The 24,832-nt window shown below is 44.3% G+C and overlaps 1 protein-coding gene across 2 annotated transcripts in view; it reads left to right on the top strand.

Moving 5' to 3' along the window:
- ST8SIA2 (ST8 alpha-N-acetyl-neuraminide alpha-2,8-sialyltransferase 2) overlaps positions 1 to 24,832 on the top strand; it is a 68,551-nt gene that overhangs the window by 5,717 nt on the left and 38,002 nt on the right. The window contains exon 1 of one of the 2 annotated variants that reach the window (XM_033919477.1): positions 11,059 to 11,248. The exons of the other annotated variant lie outside the window; for it this stretch is intronic. Coding sequence (XP_033775368.1) covers positions 11,214 to 11,248 — 35 coding nt within the window. The 5' untranslated portion in view covers positions 11,059 to 11,213. Of the gene's footprint in view, positions 1 to 11,058; positions 11,249 to 24,832 lie in introns of those variants that run through there. 2 annotated transcript variants of the gene reach the window in all.

Raw genomic sequence — 24,832 nt, 5'->3', positions numbered from 1 at the left:
AAACTCAGCCTAGTGTAAATGTCCCACTTTAACCCTCAATCCCTTCCCCAGTATATTGTGAATATTCCTTGCTGCCCTGCATCCAATTTATTGTGAATCTACTCTCTCTCCCTATTTCCACCCGTTAGTATAATGTAAATGTACCCTTCATCCTATGCCTCCTAATATTGTGAATGTACCACCTCCAAATTTCTGTGAATGTTTCGTCGTTGCCCATTCTGGGCTATAAAACGAAATGAATAAATGGGTTGGGGAGTTTCTTGCAGAGAGAATAATAGGATGGACATAGATAATTTTACGGTGAGTGGGAGTTAGGAGTTGAACGCAGCATCGAAAAAATGGGCTTTTAGCTTGGATTTAAATACCGCAAGAGATGGAGCCTGACGTAATGACTCAGGAAGTCTATTCCATGCACATGGCGAAGCAAGATAGAAGGGACGGAGTCTGGAGTTGGCAGTGAAGGAGAAGGGTACGGATAGGAGGGATTTGCCCAATGAACGGAGTTCACGGGGGGGGAGCATAGGGGGAGATAAGTGAGAAGAGATATTGAGGAACTGCAGAGTGAATGCATTTCTAGGTCAGTAAGAGGAGTTTTTAATTATATTCGGAAATGGATGGTGAGACAATGAAGTGACTTGAGGAGAGGGGTAATGTGAGTATGGCGGCTCTCATGGAATATAAGTCATGCAGCAGAATTTTGTATGGTTTGGAGGGGAGAGAGATGGTTGAGCGGAAGACCTGAGAGAAGCAGGTTGCAGTAGTCTAAGCAAGAGGTAACGAGAGTGTGGATAAGGGTTTTGGTAGTGTGCTTGGAAAGGAGAGGTTGGATTTTGGTAACATAGAGGAAGAAGCGACAGCCTGTAGCAGTTTGCTGGATCTGAGTTGAGAAGGAAAGAGAGGAGTCAAACACGACCCTGAGATTGCGAGCTGACGAGACAAGGAGGGAGGAGAGTGTTGTCCACTGAAACAGAGAATGGGGGGAGGGGGTTCGATGCATGCGCTGGGGCTCCCCTGATGTGGCCTGGAACTTGGGGAAGGAGACACAAGGCGGAGCAGGGCGGAGCTGGGGGGGGGCTGAATGGGGCGTGGCAACGTGTCCTCTTTTTGTAAAAGAGGAAATCTGGTAACCCTAGGTAATTACCCACACAACGAATGATCTCATGAAACAGCTCAAGATCACTTAAACAGAGATCGCAGCAACCCTGCAAACAATCCAATCAGGGTAAACAAGTTTGCATAACATGGGCTCCGTTGTCTTTCATCGCTCAAAAAAACCTCTCTGGGATCAATTTATTGAATAAACTACATTTCTTTTTTCTTGTATCAATATTTGAGGATGGTGAAACATATGAAACAACTTAAAAAAAATAACTTATCTTATGCACGCCTCCTTGCAAATCACATTGAGGGATGTGGGTAATCAGGGTCTCCATCTGGGAGCACCTGGCTTGGCCTCCGCGTGTGCGGGTCGCCGGAATAGATGGACCTAAAGTCTGATCCGGTGAAGGCGTTTCTAGTACAGTATTGGGGTTCAAGAAGGGATTGGGCAACTTTCTGAAGAAAAGGGGATAGAAGTGTACGGATAGAGGACTACTACACAGGTCCTGGACCTGATGGGCCTCCGCGTGTGCGGACTGCTGGGCATGATGGACCTCTGGTCTGACCCAGCGGAGGCACTGCTTATGTGTGGCGCACAACGTCCGTCTGCACAATGAACCAAATCCCCGACGGGGCCCATTTCGCCATTTCAATCGGCTTTTTCAAGGGTCGCCAACATAACACCATGCACAAATGTAGATAGAGATTTTAGGTTTTTTTTCTGAAGAAATGAAATGAGGTTTTTTTGAACATTGTTGGTCTCCACGCTTTTTCTTTTTTTTTTGGTTTTGCCATTTTCTCGGTGGAAACTTGAGTCATCTCTTTTGCTTTCTGTTAACCCTTTTAGGTTGCCCCTCTGCTCTGCAAGGAGATCTGTGTGGCCATTTCTGTTCAAATATTGCCAGACAGACATCCTGGTATCTGGATTTTTGGCATCGTTCGTAAAAAGGCTGTTCATTTTGGACATGCTCACATATTTTTGAATAGCTTTTCAAGAGATTGTGAGCAGGACGTCCCAATTCCGACTTAGATGTCCTTCAAAAATGCCCAGTGGCGTAGTAAGGGAAAGGACGCCAGTAGCGGCGCCTCTCCTACCCCCACCCACCCCCATGTACCTCTTTCAATGTTCGCCAGTGCGAACAGCATCTTCCAATTGCTGCTCATACCGGCTCCCTTCTGACATCACTTCCTGGCCACAGGACCAGGATGTGATGCCAGAAGGGAGCTGTGGCGGGCGCGAGCAGCTGGCGGAAGGTGCTGCTCACGCCAGCGAACATTTCTATGTTGGTCTTGTGGACAAGAAAAAGGAACGCTAGATCGTATGTTATTCTACTGCCCTATGGTTCATAACTTCTGGCAAGAGGTGTGGAATCGCATTCAAACATTATTACATATAAATGTTCCCTTGACATATGCTGGAGTGATCTTTAACCTCTTTGCGTCTGTTGACATCACTAATATTCATAAAAGACTGGTAGCTATACTTCGGTGGTCTCAAACTTGCGGCCCGCCAGGCACTATTTTGAGGCCCTCGGTCTGTTTATCATAATCACAAAAGTAAAATAAAGCCGTTTCTTGATCATACGTCTCTTTAACTATAAATGACAATATTATTATTAAGACTTAGCCAAAAGTAAAGATTTATAAACTATAAAGCGTTTTACCTCATGCAAAATTCTCATTTCTTTACTAAGACATTAACTATTTTTTCTGAGGCCCTCCAAGGACCTAGAAATCCAAAATGTGGCCCTGCAAAGGCTTTGAGTTTAAGACCACTGCTATACTTACTGCTGTAGCAATCCAAACCATTTGGAAAACCTGGAAAAATGCATCCTTGCTATCTTTCCAATTGTGGTGGAATTCAGGCCCAGGACAAATGTCAGGAAGTTCTGTTTCGCACAACGAGTGGTGGACGCTTGGAATGCTCTCCCGGAGGAGGTGGTGACGGAAACCACCATTCTGGGATTCAAGGGCAAGTTGGATGCACACCTTCTTGCAAATCACATTGAGGGATACGGGTAGAACAAGGTCTTTATCAGGGAGCACGGACTAGATGGACCTAAGGTCTGATTCGGTGAAGGCATTTCTTATGTTCTTATGTTCATAATGGAGAAGAGAGGTCAAGGGGCCAAATTTAGCTCATTATGGGTTTGCAGATAGTAATTGAATTATAGTGAAAGATGGATGTCGGTTTTTCACCCTCTGCAAATGGGATGGGTGGGGAGAAGGGAGTTTCAAGGATTTCGCCTTTTAATATCTTAAGCTTTGTGTTATAGTGTTATGAGCAATTTGTTTAATATGTTTCTCTGCTTTATTGTATGTTACTATATAAAATTTCAATAAAACTATGGAACTGGAAAAATTGAGAGGTATGCAGGCGTGCACAGTGCGGCGATGCCGGGTGCCCCCACCCTCCACCACCAACCTTCCTCACTACGCCACTGTATATGCATGTTCTAGATCTGAGAGCCTTCTTAAAGGGGGGAAGCTTTCTCTTTTCCTCTCCTTTCCCGATAGCAAATGAGCAAATCCCCCTTCAGTACTCAATATTCAGCTCACTAAAGCAATGTAACAGTACAGTACATTTTTAAAAGGGCCCCAGGGTGAACCAGGAAACTACGTTGATTCTGGGTAAATGCTAGAAGCTATTGTTCAGAGCAGAATTACTACACATATAGATAAACCTGGCTTAATGTGAGTCGGCGTGGATTTAACAAAAGGAAGTCATATCTTATTGATCAGCAAGAATTCTCTAAAGGTATAAAATAAACGTATGGATAAGGGAGATATGCTCAATATGTTGTGTCTGGATTTTCAGAAAGCTGTTGATAAACCATCTTACGTGAGACACCTCAGGAAATTAAAAAGTCAAGGGACAGGAAGAAATGTCCTGCTGTGGACAGATAGTTGATTACAAGATAGGGAACAAAGAGTAGAACTAAATTGTCAATTTTCCCAATGGTATGAGATAAATACTCAAGGGAACTCTAGTAGGGTTGATGTTGTTGAACTTGTTCGTTAACGAACTGGAAGGCTCCTTTATTTATATATCTATATAGGTGGTGTACTACATGCAAGGTGGGGGCAACTTGGGATTATGGTCTCTGTTTATCGTTTTTGGTCAGCTATTCTGGATTTGGCATTTGTGTTCTGTTAACATGACTCTTGAGTGCTGAGTGGTGGTCACCGAGACGTTCGATGGTCTGGTTTGGTTTATTTGATTTATTAATGTCTGTTATTGAGGCATCTTGTATGACTTATGGAATTTTATATTTTGACGTATGGGTTTGGCCAGTTTTGGCCTTAATTGAAATTTGTCGTTGATGCGACGTGTATGTTATATGTCATTTGATTTGATATGTAAGTATGTCATTTGTCACAGTGTGTCCTTGAAGTGTTTTGTACGATAAAATGCCAATCTTTTATTTTGTATGCTAATATGTAACTCGCCCTGGATAAGGGCGGCTGAGAAATAAACGAACATGCGAAAAAACATGATTTTCCTATGCAGCAATTTGGCTTGTTCAGTTGTCTCTCTGGTCGAGGCGATATTTGTGAGGGGGAGGGGATACAGGGGTTCTGCTCAGCCTTGCTCTATATTTGTGATTTATAAAATGACTTGTACAGAATATTGTTTCTTTTTATACTTTAAGAACATAAGAAGTTGCCTCCGCGGAGTCAGACCATAGGTCCATCCTGCCCAGCGGTCCGCTCCCGCGGCGGCCCATCAGGCCCATCGCCTGAGTAGTGGTCTATACCTATCTCTACCCTTCAATCCCTTTTTCTTCTAGGAATCTATCCAAACCTTCTTTGAAACCAATTAATGTTTTCTTGTCTACAACAGCCTCTGGAAGCGCGTTCCATGTATCCACCACCCTCTGAGTGAAGAAGAACTTCCTAGCGTTTGTTCTAAACCTGTCCCCTTTCAGTTTCTCCGAGTGCCCCCTTGTACTTGTGGCGCCCCTTAATTTGAAAAATCTGTCCCTGTCTACTTTTTCTATGCCTTTCAGGATCTTGAAGGTTTCTATCATGTCTCCTCTTTTCCAGGGAGAAAAGTCCTAGCTGCTTTAATCTGTCGGTATATGGGAGATTTTCCATTCCCTTTATCAGTTTAGTCGCTCTTCTCCGTACTCCCTCTAGTACCGCCATGTCCTTCTTGAGGTGCGGCGACCAGTACTGGACACAGTACTCCAGATGCGGCCGCACCATTGCACGATACAGCGGCATGATGACTTCCCTCGTCCTGGTCGTGATACCCTTCTTAATGATACCCAACATTCTGTTAGCTTTCCTTGAGGCCGTGGCGCACTGCGCCGATGCCTTCAGTGTTGCGTCTACCATCACTCCCAGGTCTCTCTCCAGGTTACTGACCCCTGATCATAACTATTTGAGGCTTGTGTGAATGGGATCAGACAGAGTTTGACCCCTGTCGTTCTCTAAATATAAATATCATAACATATATTAAATTTTGTAATCCGTAAAGAACTTTGAGCTTGATATCAAAATATATTCTAAAAGTAAAACATGTCCTGAAAAAAACGAGCTTTAAGTCGCTTTCCCTCACCTTTGGAATACTTGTCCTCTCGATATACGTTGCGAACTCTCTTTAAAGAATCTCAAAGTTTTGCTGAAAAGTTGGCTTTTCAGCATAGCCTATAAGTTAAAATTTGAGCCAACTTACCTCCCCCCCCCCACCTCCACACACCTTTACTAGGCCACGGTAGAGGTTTCTACCGTGGCCCTGAGCGCTACATGCTCTGACCCTCGTAGAATTCTGTGAGCGTCGGAGCATTTAGCGCTCTGGGCTCTACCACGGCTTGGTAAAAGAGGGCCTAAGCTTGTCTGGTTCGTGATCGGTGCGGTCTTTCCTCCCTTGTCCTCTTTCCTCATCTACTTCTATTTCAAGCTTGACCGAGTGCTGTCCTGTTATCATTGTGGTTCTTTTCAACGCTCCGTTTTTATTTTACTGTAAACCACTGAGATCTATTGTGTATATAGCCCAGGTGGTATTGCAAATTTTAAATAAGCTCTAAACTATTATCTGTGAAATAAGAAATGTAGGGGTCCTTTTATTAAGCCACACTAATTGATTTAGCACACGCTAAATGCTAAGGCATCCATTATATTCTATGGGCGCCTTTGCATTTAACGCAAGCTAATCGTTAGCGTGCACTAAATCGGTTAGCTCACCTTAATAACAGGACCCCTTAAGCATCATAATGTTTGCATGTCATACAATTTATCTCTATTAGGACTCGGAGTTGGATTTGGCACATTTTCTCCGACTCCGCCCATGTCTCTGACCCCGTAGCCCTGCTAGAAAGGGAAGCAAATGACTGCCAGATTACATAAGCTGTGCATTAAGAATGTACACTTTTCCCTCCATATTCCCGGTTTCAGCATTCGCGGTTTCGATTATGCACGGTTTTTAGCTTGCTGGCTCCTCCCTCCCCCAATTACATCAGCTTGCATAGAGAAATTGCTCATTCCAAGCGTTTACAGAGAAAATCGCTGATTCCCGGCACTTTCTTCACTGTGTTTTGCCTCTCCTTCAGGAACAGGCCAGGTCTCCTACCATGTTATTCACAGTTTCACCATATTCACGATAGTTTTTAATAGAAAATAGCGAATAACGTATAAAAAAGTTATTTGCGGTTTTTCTGTATTTGCGGTTCTATTAATCCCCTATCACAGCGAATACAGAGGGAGAAGTGTACTGTATATTAAGTATCCACATTACTCCCAAGCTTGTAAATTAATAGCATGCAAATTACTCTAGTGCTAAACAAGAGAGGAGAGCATGCAGAGCACGGTTCATGGAATTCTTTCCAACCCTTCTGCATGTCAACACATGAGTGTCTGGCGGGGGGAGGGGGACTTGGTGGCTTTGATAATTTTAAGGTGGTATACCACATTTTTAATAGACTTGGAAACTTGCAATCAACGTCTGAGCGTTATTTTACCACTGTAACTGAAAAGATTGTGATGTCATAATGCCTCATTCCACCAATAAGAGCCAGTCTAATTAGTGATGTCACAGTGGCTTAATCCACATCACTCTCTTCTTGGTTGGGCTGAGAACTTTTCAGCACCCCCTGGTAATCCAAGCTTGAACTAAGATTCGAACGTTTCGTGCATTAACAGCAGGGACTTTTCCTGTCTTCCCTCAATAGCTTGTGAGTCCAGGCTAATAATGTATTTGAACGATGACAACATTTGTCATTGACATTCAAGTAAAAGAAATGCTTTATAAGGGGATTGGGACATTGTAGCTAATATGATCTAATCATGGACAATTGATTTTTGGTTCAACAATAGCCGTGTCGCACTTTTCAAGTGGTAAAGATCTTTCGAAGTCAAATAACCTGCAGACTTTTTGAATGATTCTTTTAATTACTGCCCTGGCTCTTCCTACTGCTTTACTTGTTGCCGAGTGGTTATGAATAACGTCCTGAAATTTTAATGTTCTGGTCTTGGACGGACTCCATGCTGCTGTGGAGCTGCAAGGTGCGAAATCTGGCCAGCATCCATGGTTCTGGAAAGTCTTTTGACTGTGATGGGAGATTATAAGGATACACTAACCCAAGACGTACTGTCAATCGTGCTTCTGCAGACCATTCAAGCATGTTAGAAAAGGCAAACGCAGGAAACTTTCCTTTACCAAGCTCGGTTCAAGCTTGGTTTATATCTACAGGAACTTAAACGGGGGAAGATTTACCCCACACCCCCCCCCCCTCTTGCAAAGCTGTAGCAAGGTTTTTAGCAAAGGCCATGGCAGTAACAGCTCCGACGCTCATAGGAAATCTGTGAGTGTCGACCTGTTACCACCGTGGCTGGCGCTATAAACTGCGCCGTGGTTTTGTTAAAGGAACGGGGGGGGGGGGGGGTAATCAGAGTCAGTTCTCTCAGGGTTTCCACAGCCGGCATCGTGCTTGTTGCAGGTTTCCGGGTCAGGTAGAAACTGACATTTCAGCCATCATGCTGTGGTTTTCTTCAGGGTGTGCTTTGAGGTCTGCAGTTTGTCTTTGGAGGAGTGTGTGGCGCAGTGGTTGGATCTACAGCCTCCGCACCCTGGGGTGGTGGGTTCAAACCCCGCACTGCTCCCTGTGACCCTGGGCAAGTCACTTAATCCTCCACTGTCCCAGGTACGTTAGATAGATTGTGAGCCCACCGGGACAGATAGGGAAAATGCTTGAGTACCTGATTGTAAAACCGCTTAGATCAGGGGTGTCAAAGTCCCTCCTCGAGGGCTGTAATCCAGTCGGGTTTTCAGGATTTCCCCAATGAATATGCATGAGATCTATTTGCATGCACTGCTTTCATTGTATGCTAATATATCTCATGCATATTCATTAGGGAAATCCTGAAAACCCGACTGGAATACGGCTCTCGAGGACCGGAGTTCCCTACCCCTGCGCTAGTGACAAGAGGCATCTTCTAAAGCAGGGGTGTCAAAGTCCCTCCTTCAGGGCCGCAATCCAGTCGGGCTTTCAAGATTTCCACAATGAATATGCATGAGATCTATTTGCATGCACTGCTTTCATTGTGTGCTAACAGATCTCATGCATATTCATTGGGGAAATCCTGAAAACCCGACTGGATTGCGGCCCTCGAGGAGGGACTTTGACACCTGTGGCTTAGATAAACCTTGATAGGCGGTATATGAAATCCTAATAAAACTTGAAACTTTGTAAATAGTGGGTCCACTGGCCTGATTGGGAACAGGGCAGTCCGTTGGTGGGAAAGTCAGAGTCGCTCTTCAAATGTCTCTTTTAGATCCATATATGTTCATGCCATGCCATGACTTTTACATGTGCAGGAGTTAAGTTGTGGAACAGCCTCGTTGGTCAAAATTCGAAAATGTAGAAACAGGAACTCATTTAGGAAAATGTTAAAAAATGCAACTATTTGTGGATACGTTTCTTTGAGCAATTGAATCTGTTTTGGTTCCGATTTGTTTTAATATTTTATGCAAGTAACTTTTTAGAAACCGTTTTGAAAAAAAAAACGGTCTAGAAATTTCAAAAATAAATAAATATCCTAAATAATTCTTTTCAAAAGTCCTCACCATCAGAGGTGAGATTCTCAAGGTAGTGTCGATGAGAATACTTGTTCACCGAGAAATCTTCATTAGTCTGTTTCTTGTACGTTAACTCCAATTTGTCAACAAATCTAACTTTTCACTATTTCTTGCATTCATATTTCACTTATCTTAAATCATATTGGGGGCACGGCATTGAGAATATCCCCCCAATATGATTTAAGATAAGTGAAATATGAACGAAAGGAACAGTGGAAAGTTAGATTTGTCGAACAATTGGAATTAACATTATAAACGAGGGGCTGATGAAAAGTTCTCATCCCAGCCAAGAAGCTTACGAGTTATTCTACACTTTTCTTGACACTTTTCATTTAATTTCATATCATTGAAACAAAAGGTGTCAAGGAAAGTGTGGAATAACTCGTAAGCTTCTTGGCTGGGTTGAGAACTTTTCTGCGGCCCCTCGTAATACAAAAAATGGACTCATGATGAGTTCTCGGTGAACAAATATTCTTATTGAAACTACTTTGAGAATCTCAACTCTGATGGTCCAAAAAAATGTCTGTATAGAGGATTTTTGAAAAATACATTTTCAGGATTTGATGAAAACTTATAAATATGTTTGGCTAGTGTTAACATATCCTATAGTGCATTGTAAAATTTGGCACATTTTCTATACTCTTTCAGATCCATGCCTTTCTTCGCTCTGTTGTCATCAGGGCTGGCTCAAGCTATGCACTAGGTAAGGCCCTGGCCTAGGGCATCAATAATAAAGGGCACCAACATCCTAGTCCAGCCTACCTTCAAACTTCTAGAGGAACAGAGACCAGACTGGGATTTTGATACCCTTTATCATCAGTGCCCAGAGCCAGTGCCATTCCTGGTCCAGCAGGAGGGGGGATACATGCGAGAGATACCAGATCACAGGAGGGGGGGAAGGAGAGGGGAGGAGATACCAGATCACGGGGGACATACCAGATCACAGAAGGGAGGAAGGAAAGTGGGGGAGATACCAGATCATAGGAGGAGGGAAGGGAGGGGAGGTGATACCAGATCACAGGAGGGAGAGGGGAGGAGATATCAGATCATGGGAGACATACCAGATCACAGGATGGAGGAACGAGAGTGGGGGAGATACTAGATCACAGGAGGAGGGAAGGAGAGGGGAGGTGATACCAGATTATGGGGGAGATACCAGATCACAGAAGGGAAGAAGGAGAGTGGGGGAGATAACAGATCACAGGAGGAGGGAAGGAGAGGGGAGGTGATACCAGATCATGGGGGAGATCCCAGATCACAGGAGGGAGGAAGGAGAGTGGGTGAGATACCAAATCACAGGAGGGAGGAAGGAGAGGGGAGGAGATACCAGATCACAGGAGGGAGGAAGGAGAGGGGAGGTGATACCAGATCACGGGTCGATACCAGATCACAGGAGGGGGGAAGGAGAGTGGGGGAGATACCAGATCACAGGAGGGGGGAAGGAAAGTGGGGGAGATACCAAATCACAGGAGGGGGGGAAGGAGAGTGGAGGAGATACCAGATCACAGGAGGGAGGAAGGAGAGGGGAGGTGATACCAGATCACGGGTCGATACCAGATCACAGGAGGGGGGAAGGAGAGTGGGGGAGATACCAGATCACAGGAGGGGGGAAGGAGAGAGATACCTTATTGCAGGAGTTGAGGGGTGCAAATGCAAAAGTTGGCTCAGGGCACCACAGTCTCTTGAGGCAGCTCTAGTTGTCAAATATCTCTCTATCCCTCTATGGCTAAAAACAATCCTGCGATGTCCTCGCGGTGTCATCTTTGGTTGCATAACACTACTATAAAGTGTGAGAATTTAGATAGCCATGAATAACACGTCTGAAACTTCAGTCCCTACCTAGTTATATCATGATCTACCTGCCAAACGATTCAGGACTTCAGCCAGTGGCATAGTAAAGTTGAAGCGGTCTGTCCTGGGCGCCGTCTTGGTGGGGGCATCGTCACGAAGAGCAACTCCAACCTACTGCTCGCATCAGGTCCCACGCCTAGGAAGTAAAGCCAGAGGGAGAGCCGACGCCAGCGCAGGCAGCAAGATGGTGATGCTGCGTGCACCGGGAAAACTAAAGAGGTACGGGGGAAGGGAAGGGGGCGCACGGCAGGTGGGGGAGGGGCGGCAGGAGGGCAGAGACTCCAGCCCGTCATTGTTTAGATTTAGGAAGTCTCTGAGGACTGTGATTTACAGCTCATTGGTCTTGACTTTCACTACTTGGTCCCACAGTCCTAAATTTCCTTCAAAACCACACATAGGGCTTCCAAAGTCAAATCAACTGTGCCTGCAATTTTTTATTTTATTTTTTTAATGTTTGCAAACTCAAAGAAAGGCTTGAGCGCAGCCAGAGCCAAATAATTCCTGCTCGCGACCCCATTACTTTTCATCACGCTGTCGCTATTTTTCTGTCTAGTTCATAAGTTACCCGCCCTACGTTGAAAATAGATCTTCACATGAGTGGCTTCGGGTGATTGCCTGCCATGGATCTTGTTTCACATTCCCTCCTGTCAAGTGCATGGGATTAGGAAAGCGTTCCATCGCTCAGCTACATGCATTCCACTGCGGGTAATAGACCCACTCACTTCCCTTTAAATAGAGATCCAGCTAATTTGACGCCATCGTTATTCATTGTGTCAGGAAAGAGAGAAATAATAGTTGGACCGAGCCATCCTGCAAATTAGATATCTTTAAATTTGTTTGTGAGATTGAGGATAAATAGAAAGGATGAGAGAAAGGGAAGATGAAAAATTAGCATAGTGAAAGCAATTTGAGGAGTGGGATAAGCTATAAAAGATGGAGAGGAAAGCAGAGAGGGGGAGAGAGATGGCCGGTCTGCAACATGTTATAAGAACATAAGAATAGCTTCACTGAGTCTGCCCAATGGTCCATCTAGCCCCAGTAGCCCGTCCTCATGGTGGCCAATCCAGGTCATTATTACCTGGTCAAAACCCAGAGAGATTCCAGGCAGAATCTCAAAGAATAGCAAGATTCCGGAACCCCAAAGAGTAGCGACATTCCAGAATCCCAAAGTGTAACAAAAAATGCTAGAACCCCAAAGAGCATCAAGATTCCAGGCAGAATCTCAAAGAAGAGCAAGATTCCGGAACCCCAAAGAGTAGCGACATTCCAGAATCCCAAAGAGTAACAAAAGATTCTAGAACCCCAAAAGAGTCTCTAGATTCCAGGCAGAATCTCAAAGAATAGCAAGATTCCGGAACCCCAAAGAGTAGCGACATTCCAGAATCCCAAAGAGTAACAAAAGATTCTAGAACCCCAAAAGAGTCTCTAGATTCCAGGCAGAATCTCAAAGAATAGCAAGATTCCGGAACCCCAAAGAGTAGCGACATTCCAGAATCCCAAAGTGTAACAAAAGATTCTAGAACCCCAAAGAGTCTCAAGATTCCAGGCAGAATCTCAAAGAATAGCAAGATTCCGGAACCCCAAAGAGTAGCGACATTCCAGAATCCCAAAGTGTAACAAAAGATTCTAGAACACCAAAGAGTCTCAAGATTCCAGGCAGAATCTCAAAGAATAGCAAGATTCCGGAACCCCAAAGAGTAGCGACATTCCAGAATCCCAAAGTGTAACAAAAGATTCTAGAACCCCAAAGAGTCTCAAGATTCCAGGCAGAATCTCAAAGAATAGCAAGATTCCGGAACCCCAAAGAGTAGCAACATTCCAGAATCCCAAAGAGTAACAAAAGATTCTAGAACCCCAAAGAGTCTCAAGATTCCAGGCAGAATCTCTAAGAATAGCAAGATTCCGGAACCCCCAGGAGTAGCAACATTCCACAATCCCAAAGAGTAACAAAAGATTCTAGAACCCCAAAAGAGTCTCTAGATTCCAGGCAGAATCTCACAGAATAGCAAGATTCCGGAACCCCAAAGAGTAGCAACATTCCAGAATCCCAAAGAGTAACAAAAGATTCTAGAACCCCAAAAGAGTCTCTAGATTCCAGGCAGAATCTCAAAGAATAGCAAGATTCCGGAACCCCAAAGAGTAGCAACATTCCAGAATCCCAAAGTGTAACAAAAGATTCTAGAACCCCAAAGAGTACTAAAAGATTCTAGAACCCCAAAAGAGTCTCTAGATTCCAGGCAGAATCTCACAGAATAGCAAGATTCCGGAACCCCAGTGAGGGCTGAGATTGTGATGTCATAATGCCTCATTCCAAGAACTCATATCAGCTCTAACACTAGCTGTCTTAGTGTGAGGACTTGCACTAGTCTAACAACAGTTTTAACACAAGCTCCCAGGAGGTTTTTGCCGCTAACGTTGTTTACCCTCTCTAGTTAGAGAAGGGTTCTTCCCTAACGGGGTTCTGAGGCTTTTCCTCCTCTCAACAACTGTGTATTAGCTCTTATACTTTTTCACCTTTTAATTTACAGTTTTGTTTTTTTCTGTGAACAAGAATTCTAGCTGTTTAGGAATAGTTAAACAGAGAAGGGATCCTTTTCCTCAGGCCAATTTCTAACATAAGAATTGCCGCTGCTGGGTCAGACCAGTGGTCCATCCCGCGGCGGCCCTTAGGTAAAAGACCAGAGCCCTAACTGAGTCTAGCCTTACCTGCATACGTTCTGGTTCAGCAGGAACTTGTCTAATTTTGTCTTGAATTCCTGAAGGGTATTTTCCTCTATAACAGCCTCCGAAAAAGCGTTTCAGAGTTCTATCACTCTCTGGTTCAAGAAGAACTTCCTTACGTTTGTACAGAATCTATTGTTTCCAATAACTTTGACTTTACAACTGCCCACGAATTGATATTTGGAACTTGTATCATCAAGATTAACACAAATGAAAGCTGTGGGTGTTTGTAGGCAGATTTGAACTGAAAAACAGTTCTCTCTCTTTTGATGAGTCTTCGTCCCTTTTGTTTATCGCATCTTCCATATATTAAGGTACTATAAATTGAAAAGCGAATTCATTTTGTGAATCAGCGGAAGAACCCGTTGAAAGAGAAAAATAAAATATTTGCAGACAGCCTTTATGGCTGCTCCTGCCATAGCCTTGGAGAAAATGTGAATTTCTGTCAAACAACATTTCATAACAGAGCAAAACTGAAGGGAAAATCTTTTCCAAGCATTTTGTTGCCAGAGTGTTTGAATTTCCATTTCTTCCTTTAATATAACTACATATCATTTATATCCATTATTTATAAGTATTATTGTTCTGTCTTTATAAAATATATGCTATAGGATCCCCTGCAGATACAAATCAGAATATGGTAATAATAACACTGGCTGATACCCTTGTGTGAGATTGTAGGGTCTGTTTGTATTTTGGCATGTGACCAGGTGTGCACATAGTCACATGCCAAAATACAAACAGATCCTACAATCTCACACAAGGGTATCAGCCAGTGTTACAACTATTAATCACTTATATAGCGCTGAAAGGTGTACGCAGCGCTGTACATTTTAACTTTTAAAGACGGTCCCTTCTCAGAAGAGCTTACAATCTAACTTGGACTGACAGACATGGCAATTGGGGATGCTGAACCCAAGGTGAGAGGAGTTAGGAGTCGAAAGCACTCTCAAAGAGGTGTGCTGACATTTATAGACAGTCCCTGCTCAGAAGAGCTTACAATCTAACTTGGGCAGACAGACATGACATATAGGGTTGGGGATACAGAACCCGTAGTGAGAGGAGTTAGGAGTCAAAAGCGCTCTCGAAGAGGTGGGCTGACATTTATAGACGGTCCCTGCTCAGAAGAGTTTACAATCTAACTCGAGCAGACAGACATGACATATATGGTTGGGGATGCAGAACCTGTAGTGAGAGGAGTTATGAGTGAAAAGTGCTCTCGAAGAGGTGGGCTGACATTTATAGACAGTCCCTGCTCAGAAGAGCTTACAATCTAACTTGAACAGACAGACATGACATATAGGGTTGGGGATGCAGAACCCTTAGTGAGAGGAGTTATGAGTCAAAAGTGCTCTCGAAGAGGTGGGCTGACATTTATAGACGGTCCCTGCTCAGAAGAGCTTACAATCTAACTTGAACAGACAGACATGACATATAGGGTTGGGGATGCAGAACCCTTAGTGAGAGGAGTTATGAGTGAAAAGTGCTCTCGAAGAGGTGGGCTGACATTTATAGACGGTCCCTGCTCAGAAGAGCTTACAATCTAACTTGAACAGACAGACATGACATATAGGGTTGGGGATGCAGAACCCTTAGTGAGAGGAGTTAGGAGTCAAAAGCGCTCTCGAAGAGGTGGGCTTTTAACTGGGCCTAAAACACTGCCAGAGATGGAGCACACCATAGGGTTTCAGGCAGCCTGTTCCAAGCATACGTCGCAGCAAAGCAGAAGGGACGGAGTCTGGAGTTGGCACAGACACAGATCAGTGGTGCACAGATACCTGACTGCACGTACCCTCAATTGTGCATGCTCATATGATAATGTGCCATTATATATGTGCACACTAACAGAATCTATCCAGGCCTACATTTCCAGCACCTGCCTTTCACGTGAATCGCGCCTAAGGAAGTGCTTTACTTCCAGCATTAGCCACGCCCACAGCGGCATTAAAGCGTCGCTCTTCATGCAGTATTTCATTGTTTTCCTTTCCACCATTAAAAGGTCATATATATATAAAAGATTTCTTGATAGGACTCTATCTTTTCAAGCAGGGAAATGGAATAAAAGTCTCGGTGGTTTGATCTTGAACTCGTTTTCTTATCAGGCTTTTAGAAGATCCTTAAAAACTTTCCTCCACCTCCCCCCCCTTTTACTAAACGCGGTTATTAGCACGGGGAGCCACGCAGAACGCTCTGCGCTGCTGCCGACGCTCATAGAATTCCTTTGAGGGTCGGGAGCAGCGTAGAGCATTCAGCGGGTTTTGAAAAGCTTCCCCTCAAAATCGCATCGGGAAGAAGCATTCACGTCATTACGTCACATCTGCGCATTCACGGATGCCGTCTGGGGGTGGGGCTGGGGGCAGAACAGGGCGTGACACAGGCGGAACGGGGCAGAACAGGGTGAGCCTGGGGGCATGGCCATGGGTCCAGATTTTCCTTCGGGACATCTAGGTTAATTCCCTGTAACTTCATCAAGTGTCCCCTATCTCCTGCTTCTCTTTTCCAGGTTCCAATTCTGGCTCTGTATTATAAGAGCGTGCATGTATGGAAACCATTAACAAAATATTGTCAGGATTAAGTAAAATTATTTCCCTTATGTTTATTAGTTTATGAGGTAGGGAGGGGGGTATTTTATTATTACATATATCATACAATAATGGAGTATATGGTTGGGGGGGAAGGGCGAGGGATAGGGAGGGATAGGGATAAGAATATATGTAATATACCAATGATTGTTTATAAGTGATGTATTTATTATTACTGTGAATGAAAATATTAACACTTAATATAATTTGTGAAAATGAATAAAGAATTATTTAAAAAAAAAAAAAAAAAGAGCGTGCATGTGAAAAACTTTCAATTAATTTTTTTTCCCTACATCTCATTTTGTTTCCTTCCTGACATTTAATTTCTGGTAAAATTACAGAAAGGCGCCACTTTTTTTTCTCTGTGTCATTTCGAATGGGAAATGACAGCACATCCCACCTGGGTGAAGGCTGCCGCGTTTCTCCATCTCTTTGCCTCGTGTACTGACCTGCTCAATTAGTCATGCAACACGGACTGCTGGTGCAGGACAGCATCAGCATGCCACTGGAGTCTATGTTCAGTGCACGCCACTCGCACGAGTTAATTGATGACAGGGAGACTGGCTTGGAAGCAGCACCGAAGCTGTCAGGGCTGACAAATTAATTGACAGAAATTGGTTCTAGCAGGGGCAGCAATCTGGCATTAAGACTGAGAGAGTGCAGGGCTTGCCTGGGAAAGACCCCCTACAGCAAAATGCATCCTGAAAGTTCAGGGCAGTTGAGAAGCGTGCTACTATTTATCATTTCTATACAGCTGAAAGGCATACGCAGTGCTGTACATATAACATGCAATAGACGGTTCCTGTATAGAAGAGCTTACAATTTAATTTGGACAGTGAGACAGGACACAAGAGGCGAATGGTTAGAGCTAGAATCTCAGCACCCTGAGGTTGTAGGTTTAAACCCCATGCTGCTTCCTGTGACCCTGGGCCCACCACCCCAGATACATTGTGAGCCCACCAGGACAAACGGGGAAAATGCTTGACGTACCTGTATGTAAACCACTTTGAGTGTGGCTGCAAAAATTACAAAAAGGCAGTATGCAAATCCCAATCTCTTTCCCTGATATCATAGTGCCAGAAACCCAAATAGTAGTAACATTCCAGAGCTCAAATTCTGATGTCATAATGCCTCATTCCACCAATGCCGAAGAGCCAACCTCATCGGTGATGTCACAATGGCTTCATTGTTCTATACTTGGCTCACTTCTGGTATTGTACTGGAGGAGAGTGTGACGCAGTGGTTAAAGCTACAGCCTCAGCACCCTGAGGTTGTGGGTTCAAACCCCACACTGCCCTCTGACCCTGGGCAAGTCAGTTACTCCTCCACTGCTCCAGGTACATTAGATAGACTGTGAGCCCACCAGGACAAACGGGGAAAATGCTTGAAGAACCTATATGTAAAGCGCTTTGAGTGTGGTTCTATACAAGTTCCAATCCCTTTCCCTTACATATAGGGGTTAGGGAGTTTCTTGCAGAGAGAATGATAGGATGGATATAGGTGTCTCAGTCAATATCAAAATCAGACAATCCTCCTTTGCAAGAGGATCTAAAAGGAAGCGTCGAATACTGATCTCTTCCCGAAGTGCCTGTGCCTGGAATGGTAATTATTCTATATTTTAGTCTGGTCGTATTCCAAAAACTATAGGGGAGGAGTGGCCTAGGGTTTAGAAATGCTGCGTGCCGCTCCCTGCGAATGAGGTGCTCTTTTACTAAAGTGCATTCAATTTTGCAATTCTGGTGCATGAAATTAACATGTGGTAAATGCGACTCTATCCTGGATCGGCCACCATGAGAACGGGCTACTGGGCTTGATGGACCATTGGCCTGACCCAGTAAGGCTATTCTTATTCGACTGACACATGCGTTAGAGGGAAGGGAAGTAGCCAAATTTTTAGGATCATCATTTGCGAAAAGAGGTGTCTTAGATTTTTTATGATTGAGACGTAAACAGTTGAGCGACGCGGGGGAAGCCACTGCTTGGCCTGGATCGGTAGCCTATGCTCATCTCCCTTAGGAATATTTGGTGTTTAATGAGATTCTAATAGAAAAATTAAAGTGTAGTAAGATAAAACTCTTTGGATGAAACCAGATGTTTGGGACAATTATCATTTTTTTTGGAATAATGAGAATACGATAGTCCTTATGATCATCCTATTGCCCTCTTTTTGAGCAGCAACACTCAACCTGCTGTCACGTCAGCGTCGGCCCGTCCTCTGATGTCACTTCCTGGACGAGCACCTAGGAAGAGCCGACGCTGGCACGAGCAGATTTGGGTTGCTGCTTGCAACGGGAGCATTAAAAAGGTGGGGGGGAAGGGAAAGGGCGCACGCTGAAGTGGGGGGCGGACCGGCCCAGCCCCCACCCCCACCCCCGTTACTATGCCAGTGAAGGCAGTATATCAAGTCCTATCTCCCTCCCCCCATCTACAATATAGCAGTGGTGTCCCTGATATTTTTAGATGAAAGAAGCTTTTTAAATCTGGTTATACATCAAAGAAACAGAAGCCCTTTAGAAAAGGCTTCTCTGTGTAATTAGACCACAGCTTAGCACAAAGAAGACAGGCATCCCGCAGAGTTACAGAGAAAATATTGCCCGACGGGATCAGTTAGGCCACTCAGGATGCCCATTTGTGCCCACCTGCTGTGCTGCCGTAAATAAGAACAGAAGCATACATGGAATGCCATATTAAGTTAGACCGCTGGACCGGCATCAAGGTTAGCATTCAGTCTCTGGCAGTGGCCCTAAACTTTCAGCACAGATGATTTATGTGATTTACGGCAGTTAAGTGAATAAATCATCTCACATAGGCCTCCACTTATATGTCTCGAATGCATACGGAGGTGGGTCTCTTCTGTCCAAATGGCCATACATTCCGTCCACTCTGGGCAGAATTCAGCGAACGGCATCTAAAGACAGGTGCCGGGATGATCTGCGCTAAGCTAGTGTTCTTCAACCGCCAGTCCGCAGAAATTTTCTGCCGGTCCATAGGCCGGCACGTCCATCGGGCGGAAGGCAGGGTTCTTCAGCCGCCAGTCCACGGTGCAATCAACGCGGCGTCTTCGGGCCGGCTCCCTGAGTGCTGCGGTGCACAAAGCCGTAGGACAAGGCTCCGACGCACGTCCCGCACCTGAACGGGAAGGCCTTCTCTCTGACGTCGCAATGTCAGAGGGAAGGCTTCCAGATGAGGCGCGGGACAAGGCGCGAGGAGTCACTGCTCACAGCTTTGCGCAATGCAGCACTCAGGGAGCCGTCCCGAAGACGCGGCATTGATCGCACCGTGGACCTGCCCAAAGATAACACCGGGGGGGGGCAGGCCGGAAGACAAGGCACATGGAGGGAGAGAGACAACAAAGGTAGGGGGAATGCTTTTATTTTTTTATTTAGTGATTGATTTGTCTGTTGAGGAAGAAATGCGTTGGTTTCTTTTCCTCTGGGGTTGTTCTGCTTGCAGAGTCTTGGATCTTAGGCTTTGTTTGTGAATATTAGTACTTTTAGTTTTGGGTCCTGCGTTTGCATGGGGTTATCTGTTTTCTGGTAGGAGTGAAGGTTTGAAAAGCATACAGTGTGCTTTGTGTAGTTTAATTCTCTGTTGTTAATATGATTATATTGTGTGTGTGTATATATGAAAAATGAATGGAAAAAGTGGTGTTACAATTACTAGTATTATGGGGGCGGAGTCTGGGGCGGAGATTGGGTGGAGATGGGCACGACTTAGCCCAGTATTCTTCAACTGCCGGCCCGCGGGCTGGTACCGGTCCACAAAATAATTCTTTTATTTCCACCAGTCCATAGGTGTCAAAAGCTTGAAGAACATTGCTATAAACGACGCCTTAACTTAGGCCCTTTTTAACAAAGGCACGCTAAGCGTTTTAGTACGGATTTAGCGCACGCTAAATCAATGCATGTTCTAACCGCTAAAGCGTCCGTAGGATACCATCCACGCATTAGCATTTAGCGTGTGTTTAGCACCTTTGTAAAAGAGGGGGGTTAGGCGCTGGTAGACACCCTACCAGCACCTAAGTTACGTGCAAAACGCGGTCTTAAAACAAAATTCAAGGCGCCTACTGGAACCTAAAAAAAAGAGCCTGCATCACGCTTGTGAAGGCACTTTAATAATAATAATAGGTTTATTTTTACACCGCAATACCTCGCAGTTCACTACAGTTCACAATAAAAGAAAACCGTAAAACGCGATGAATTTACATCAAAGATACACAACGATCTTTTTTTAGAGGCCCGTCCGGGTACCCGGATGGACTTTCCAAAACCCAGCAGTTTGTCCGGGTTTTGGAAAGTCCCAAGCGCTGGCCGCGTCTGGAGGGCCTCCGAGCATGCGTGGATGATGTTAACGCCCCCCCCCCCCCCGCCCCCTGCGTGTGCTCGGAGGCCCTCCAGACTTCCCTCCAACAGCAATTCTGAATTTTGACAAATTCATCCATTGCCCTTTTTTATCCTTGTGCAATGTTCATTTTTGGGGGGGCCACATCGCTTGAAATTGGAGTGTGTGGCGCAGTGGTTGAAGCTACAGCCTCAGCACCCTGGGGTTGTAAAACCACTTAGATAACCTTGATAGGTGGTATATAAAATCCTAATAAACTTGAAACTTCTTTACTGCTACTAATGACTGGGGAGTCAATTTGGAGTGGTCTGTAAGGGTGTTACAATACATGAATAAGAAACCACAAACAAGTTTGAGGGATGTTTGGAGCCACAAGTTTGAGGGATGTTTGAGATTAAGCAGCAGATTTCTGCTACTCAGTGGCCACGGATTTGGTCTTGGAGGATGAGGTGTACAGCGTCAGCATCTATGAATCAAACCTGGTGTTTTTTTTTGCTGCATAGAAGTTTTTGGACCCCTGTTCGTTTGCAGAAATTAGATAGTTCTAAGTCAAACAGATGCTGGCACTGTCATCTCGATATAGGGACACTGGATCATCTATTGTCCTTTGATACTCAGTTTTTGGAGATCTATAGGGGGACATATTACTCTGATTCTGGAGACTGTAGTTCCGCATATGAAGTGGTATTGTGTGGGACTCTGTTATCTCCTACATCTCCAGTAGACAGGCATTAAACCAGGTTATTGGGTATAATGACTGGGGTAGCCATCCAAATGATTATGAAAAACTGGAAGAATTGTGACCGTTTAAATTTCACTTTTTGGTGGAATTTGAGATGCTTGTGTTATCGTTATGAGAAAATGATGTCTGAACAAAGAGGTAATATTAATCTGACGTGGGGGTCCATTGACCAATTTTATTGATTCTAATTGAATGGTTTTTCCCTTTACTTTTGGTTATACTTTTTACATCCAGGGAAGGGGGGTTGGTGGGAGGGAGAAGGATAATGTATAGGGACTGGTTTATTTATGAGTTGTTAGTACTATTAGATACTATGGGTATCTTGAATATATTCAAATCAGGGAGGGAGGGGGTGAAAATTATTCTTATGTATTTCACTGATGGATTTTTCAGTGCTGTTTTTTCAGGCAACTTGTTATGCAATTTTTGTATGCACTGTTTTTAGATTGAAAATGAACAAAGATATATTTTTTAAAAACCAGTACATGAGCTTCTGTATATACCGAGTTAGCGTTTTCTGAGGTGGTTTTCAATACAGACACATTTATACAATAGTCAATTATCCTACATACTATGTATACACTTATAATACTAGTATCGTGTTCTATGTCATGTTCCTATAGGTGAATTAATTGATTATCATCAGCACAGATACCATAATATACCTCTAATTGTTTAAATACATGTCCCAAAGATGTCAGATAAATATTGTACACTTCTCCCTCCTTATTCGCGGTTTCGATTATTCACGGTTTTTAGCTTGCTGGCTCCTCCCCCCAAATTACATCAGCTTGCATAGAGAAATCACTGATTCCAGCACTTTCTTCACCGTGTTTTGCCTCTCCTTCAGGAACAGACCAGGTCTCCCACCATATTATTCGCGGTTTCACCATATTCACGATGATTTTTAATAGAAAACAGCAAATAACATATAAAAAAGTTATTTGCGGTTTTTCAGTATTTGCGGTTCTGTTAATCCCCTATCAATGCAAATACGGAGGGAGAAGTGTACTAGGATAAATCATTTTTATTTCACCCCACTTATACCTTAAAAAAAAAAAAAGAGAGCTGTTGACATTTTGATAAACCTTTTCTCTGGATTTCTCTCTTCACCAGTAAGCAAATGCATTTGTGCAATACTCAGTGAAGGGCAAAGAGAAAGGACTCTAGGTAAATGTCAGGAGCGTAAACAGAAGAGAGGTGGATAGCCTCAGACCACTTACAGAAGAGAAGTGTTTGCATCATGGAAATGAACAGAAATTGGACACCGCTAGGACAGATGAGCTATGCAGAGAGCTCAGACAGGCCACCAGCAGCTCCACTGACAGTTCTGTCCAATCACCCTCTGGATGGGTTTCAGAAGAATCTCTTTGCAAAAGTGAGAGCAGGGAGGAAGCCGATATCTGCAGATCTGTCACTTTGCTCTCGGTGGCGGGTAAATTAATTGAATCGGTGTCAAAGGGAAAGGCAGTAGATTATCTTGGATTTCTGGAGATTGCAACCTACTTTAGCTATTGAAAAGTCGTGTCAAAGAAACTCGATCAGTCATTTTGATTGGGTGGCCAAATGACTAGTTCAGAAAGCTAGACGTGGTATTCTTAGGTTCCATTAAGACCTTTGATTTTTGTTCTTCACAAGGGCTACTCACTTTAGGCAAGAGTATGAACTAAGAACATAAGAATAGCTTTACTGGGTTAGACCAAAGGTCCATCAAGCCCAGTTGCCCGTTCTCATGGTGGCCAATCCAGGTCACTAGTACCTGGCCAAAACCCAAAGAGTAGCAGCATTCCAAAATTCCAAAGAGTAACAAAAGATTCTAGAACCCCAAAGAGTAAAAAGATTCCAGGCAGAATCTCAAAGAATAGCAAGATTCCGGAACCCCAAAGAGTAGCAACATTCCATGCTACCGATCCAGGGCAAGCAGTGGCTTCCCCCATGTCTTTCTCAATAACAGACTACGGACTTTTCCTCCAGGAACTTGTCCAAACCTAGGTTAGAAACTTGCATGGACACAGTGGTGTAATAAGGGTGGGAGGGCGGTCTGCCCATGCGCCACCACCCGTCCTCCTTTTGGCCCCCCACCCCGCCGCATGTTTGCGCTCTTTCCCTTCCCTTCCCCCGTACCTCTTTAATTTTCCCGGCACAATCGGCATCACAAACTTGCTGCCCACATCGGTGTCAGCTCTCTCTGATGTCACTTCCGGGTCTGGCGCCGAGGAAGCGACATCAGAGGGAGAGCAAACAAGATAACCCTCTTTTCAGCTATAGTGACAGAATTTAGGAAGTTGGTTGGGCTGAGAACTTTTCAGCACCCCCTCAAACAACGCGTGTTTCTTCCAAATTCTATAGAGAGAATAGAGCAGTTCATAGCTGCTAAGATTAAAGGGGCTTTTGATTTTAATTCACCATCATAGCTTGTGTTACTTTCAATAAAAGAATATACAAGGTCTGACAATTAAATTCATGAACTTGCCACCATGCTTTTATGTTGGCAGCACTAAACAAACAGCACGGTAAGGTTTCATAACCTTGGTATATCAGTATCTCACAGCTGTGCTTGTGTCGACGTGTGGCAGCGTCTTGCTGAGTGGTGTTCATTGTTGTTGTTGTTGCATGTTTTTGTGTGCCGTCGCAAGAATGTCGGAGCTTGAATTAGGAGCAACAAATAAACATTACATTTCTTGTTAAACTCGGCAAGAGTGGAAGTGAAATCAGGGACAGGATAGTCCAAGTTTATGGGGGATAATGCTAAGAAGAAAATGGCAGTGTACAAACGTTGTTCCGAGGGGAGAGAAAGTGTCACTGATGAAGAGAGATCAGGGCGGCCAGAAACTAGCAGAACTGATTAAAAACATTGCAAAAATGTGTCAAATTGTGTGTCAAAATCGTCAGCCGACGGTGAAAAGCATAGCAAAGCAAATAAGCATCGATAGGGAAACAGGAGGAGAAGATTGAGAGGGGACATGATCGAAACATTCAAGGTACTGAAGGGAATAGACTTGGTAGATAAGGACAAGTTGTTCACCCTCTCCAAGGTAGAGAGAACGAGAGGACACTCTCTAAAGTTGAAAGGGGATAGATTCCGTACAAACGTAAGGAAGTTCTTTTTCACCCAGAGAGTGGTGGAAAACTGGAACGCTCTTCCGGAGGCTGTTATAGGGGAAAACACCCTCCAGGGACTCAAGACAAAGTAGATAAAGACAGGTTGTTCACCCTCTCCAAGGTAGGGAGAACGAGAGGGCACTCTCTAAAGTTGAAAGGGGATAGATTCCGTACAAATGTAAGGAAGTTCTTTTTCACCCAGAGAGTGGTGGAAAACTGGAACGCTCTTCCGGAGGCTGTTATAGGGGAAAACACCCTCCAGGGACTCAAGACAAAGTAGATAAAGACAGGTTGTTCACCCTCTCCAAGGTAGGG

This window comes from Geotrypetes seraphini, chromosome 14, assembly GCF_902459505.1.
Source record: "Geotrypetes seraphini chromosome 14, aGeoSer1.1, whole genome shotgun sequence".
NCBI lineage: Eukaryota > Metazoa > Chordata > Amphibia > Gymnophiona > Dermophiidae > Geotrypetes > Geotrypetes seraphini.
This window is presented reverse-complemented; position numbering and strand designations above follow the sequence as displayed.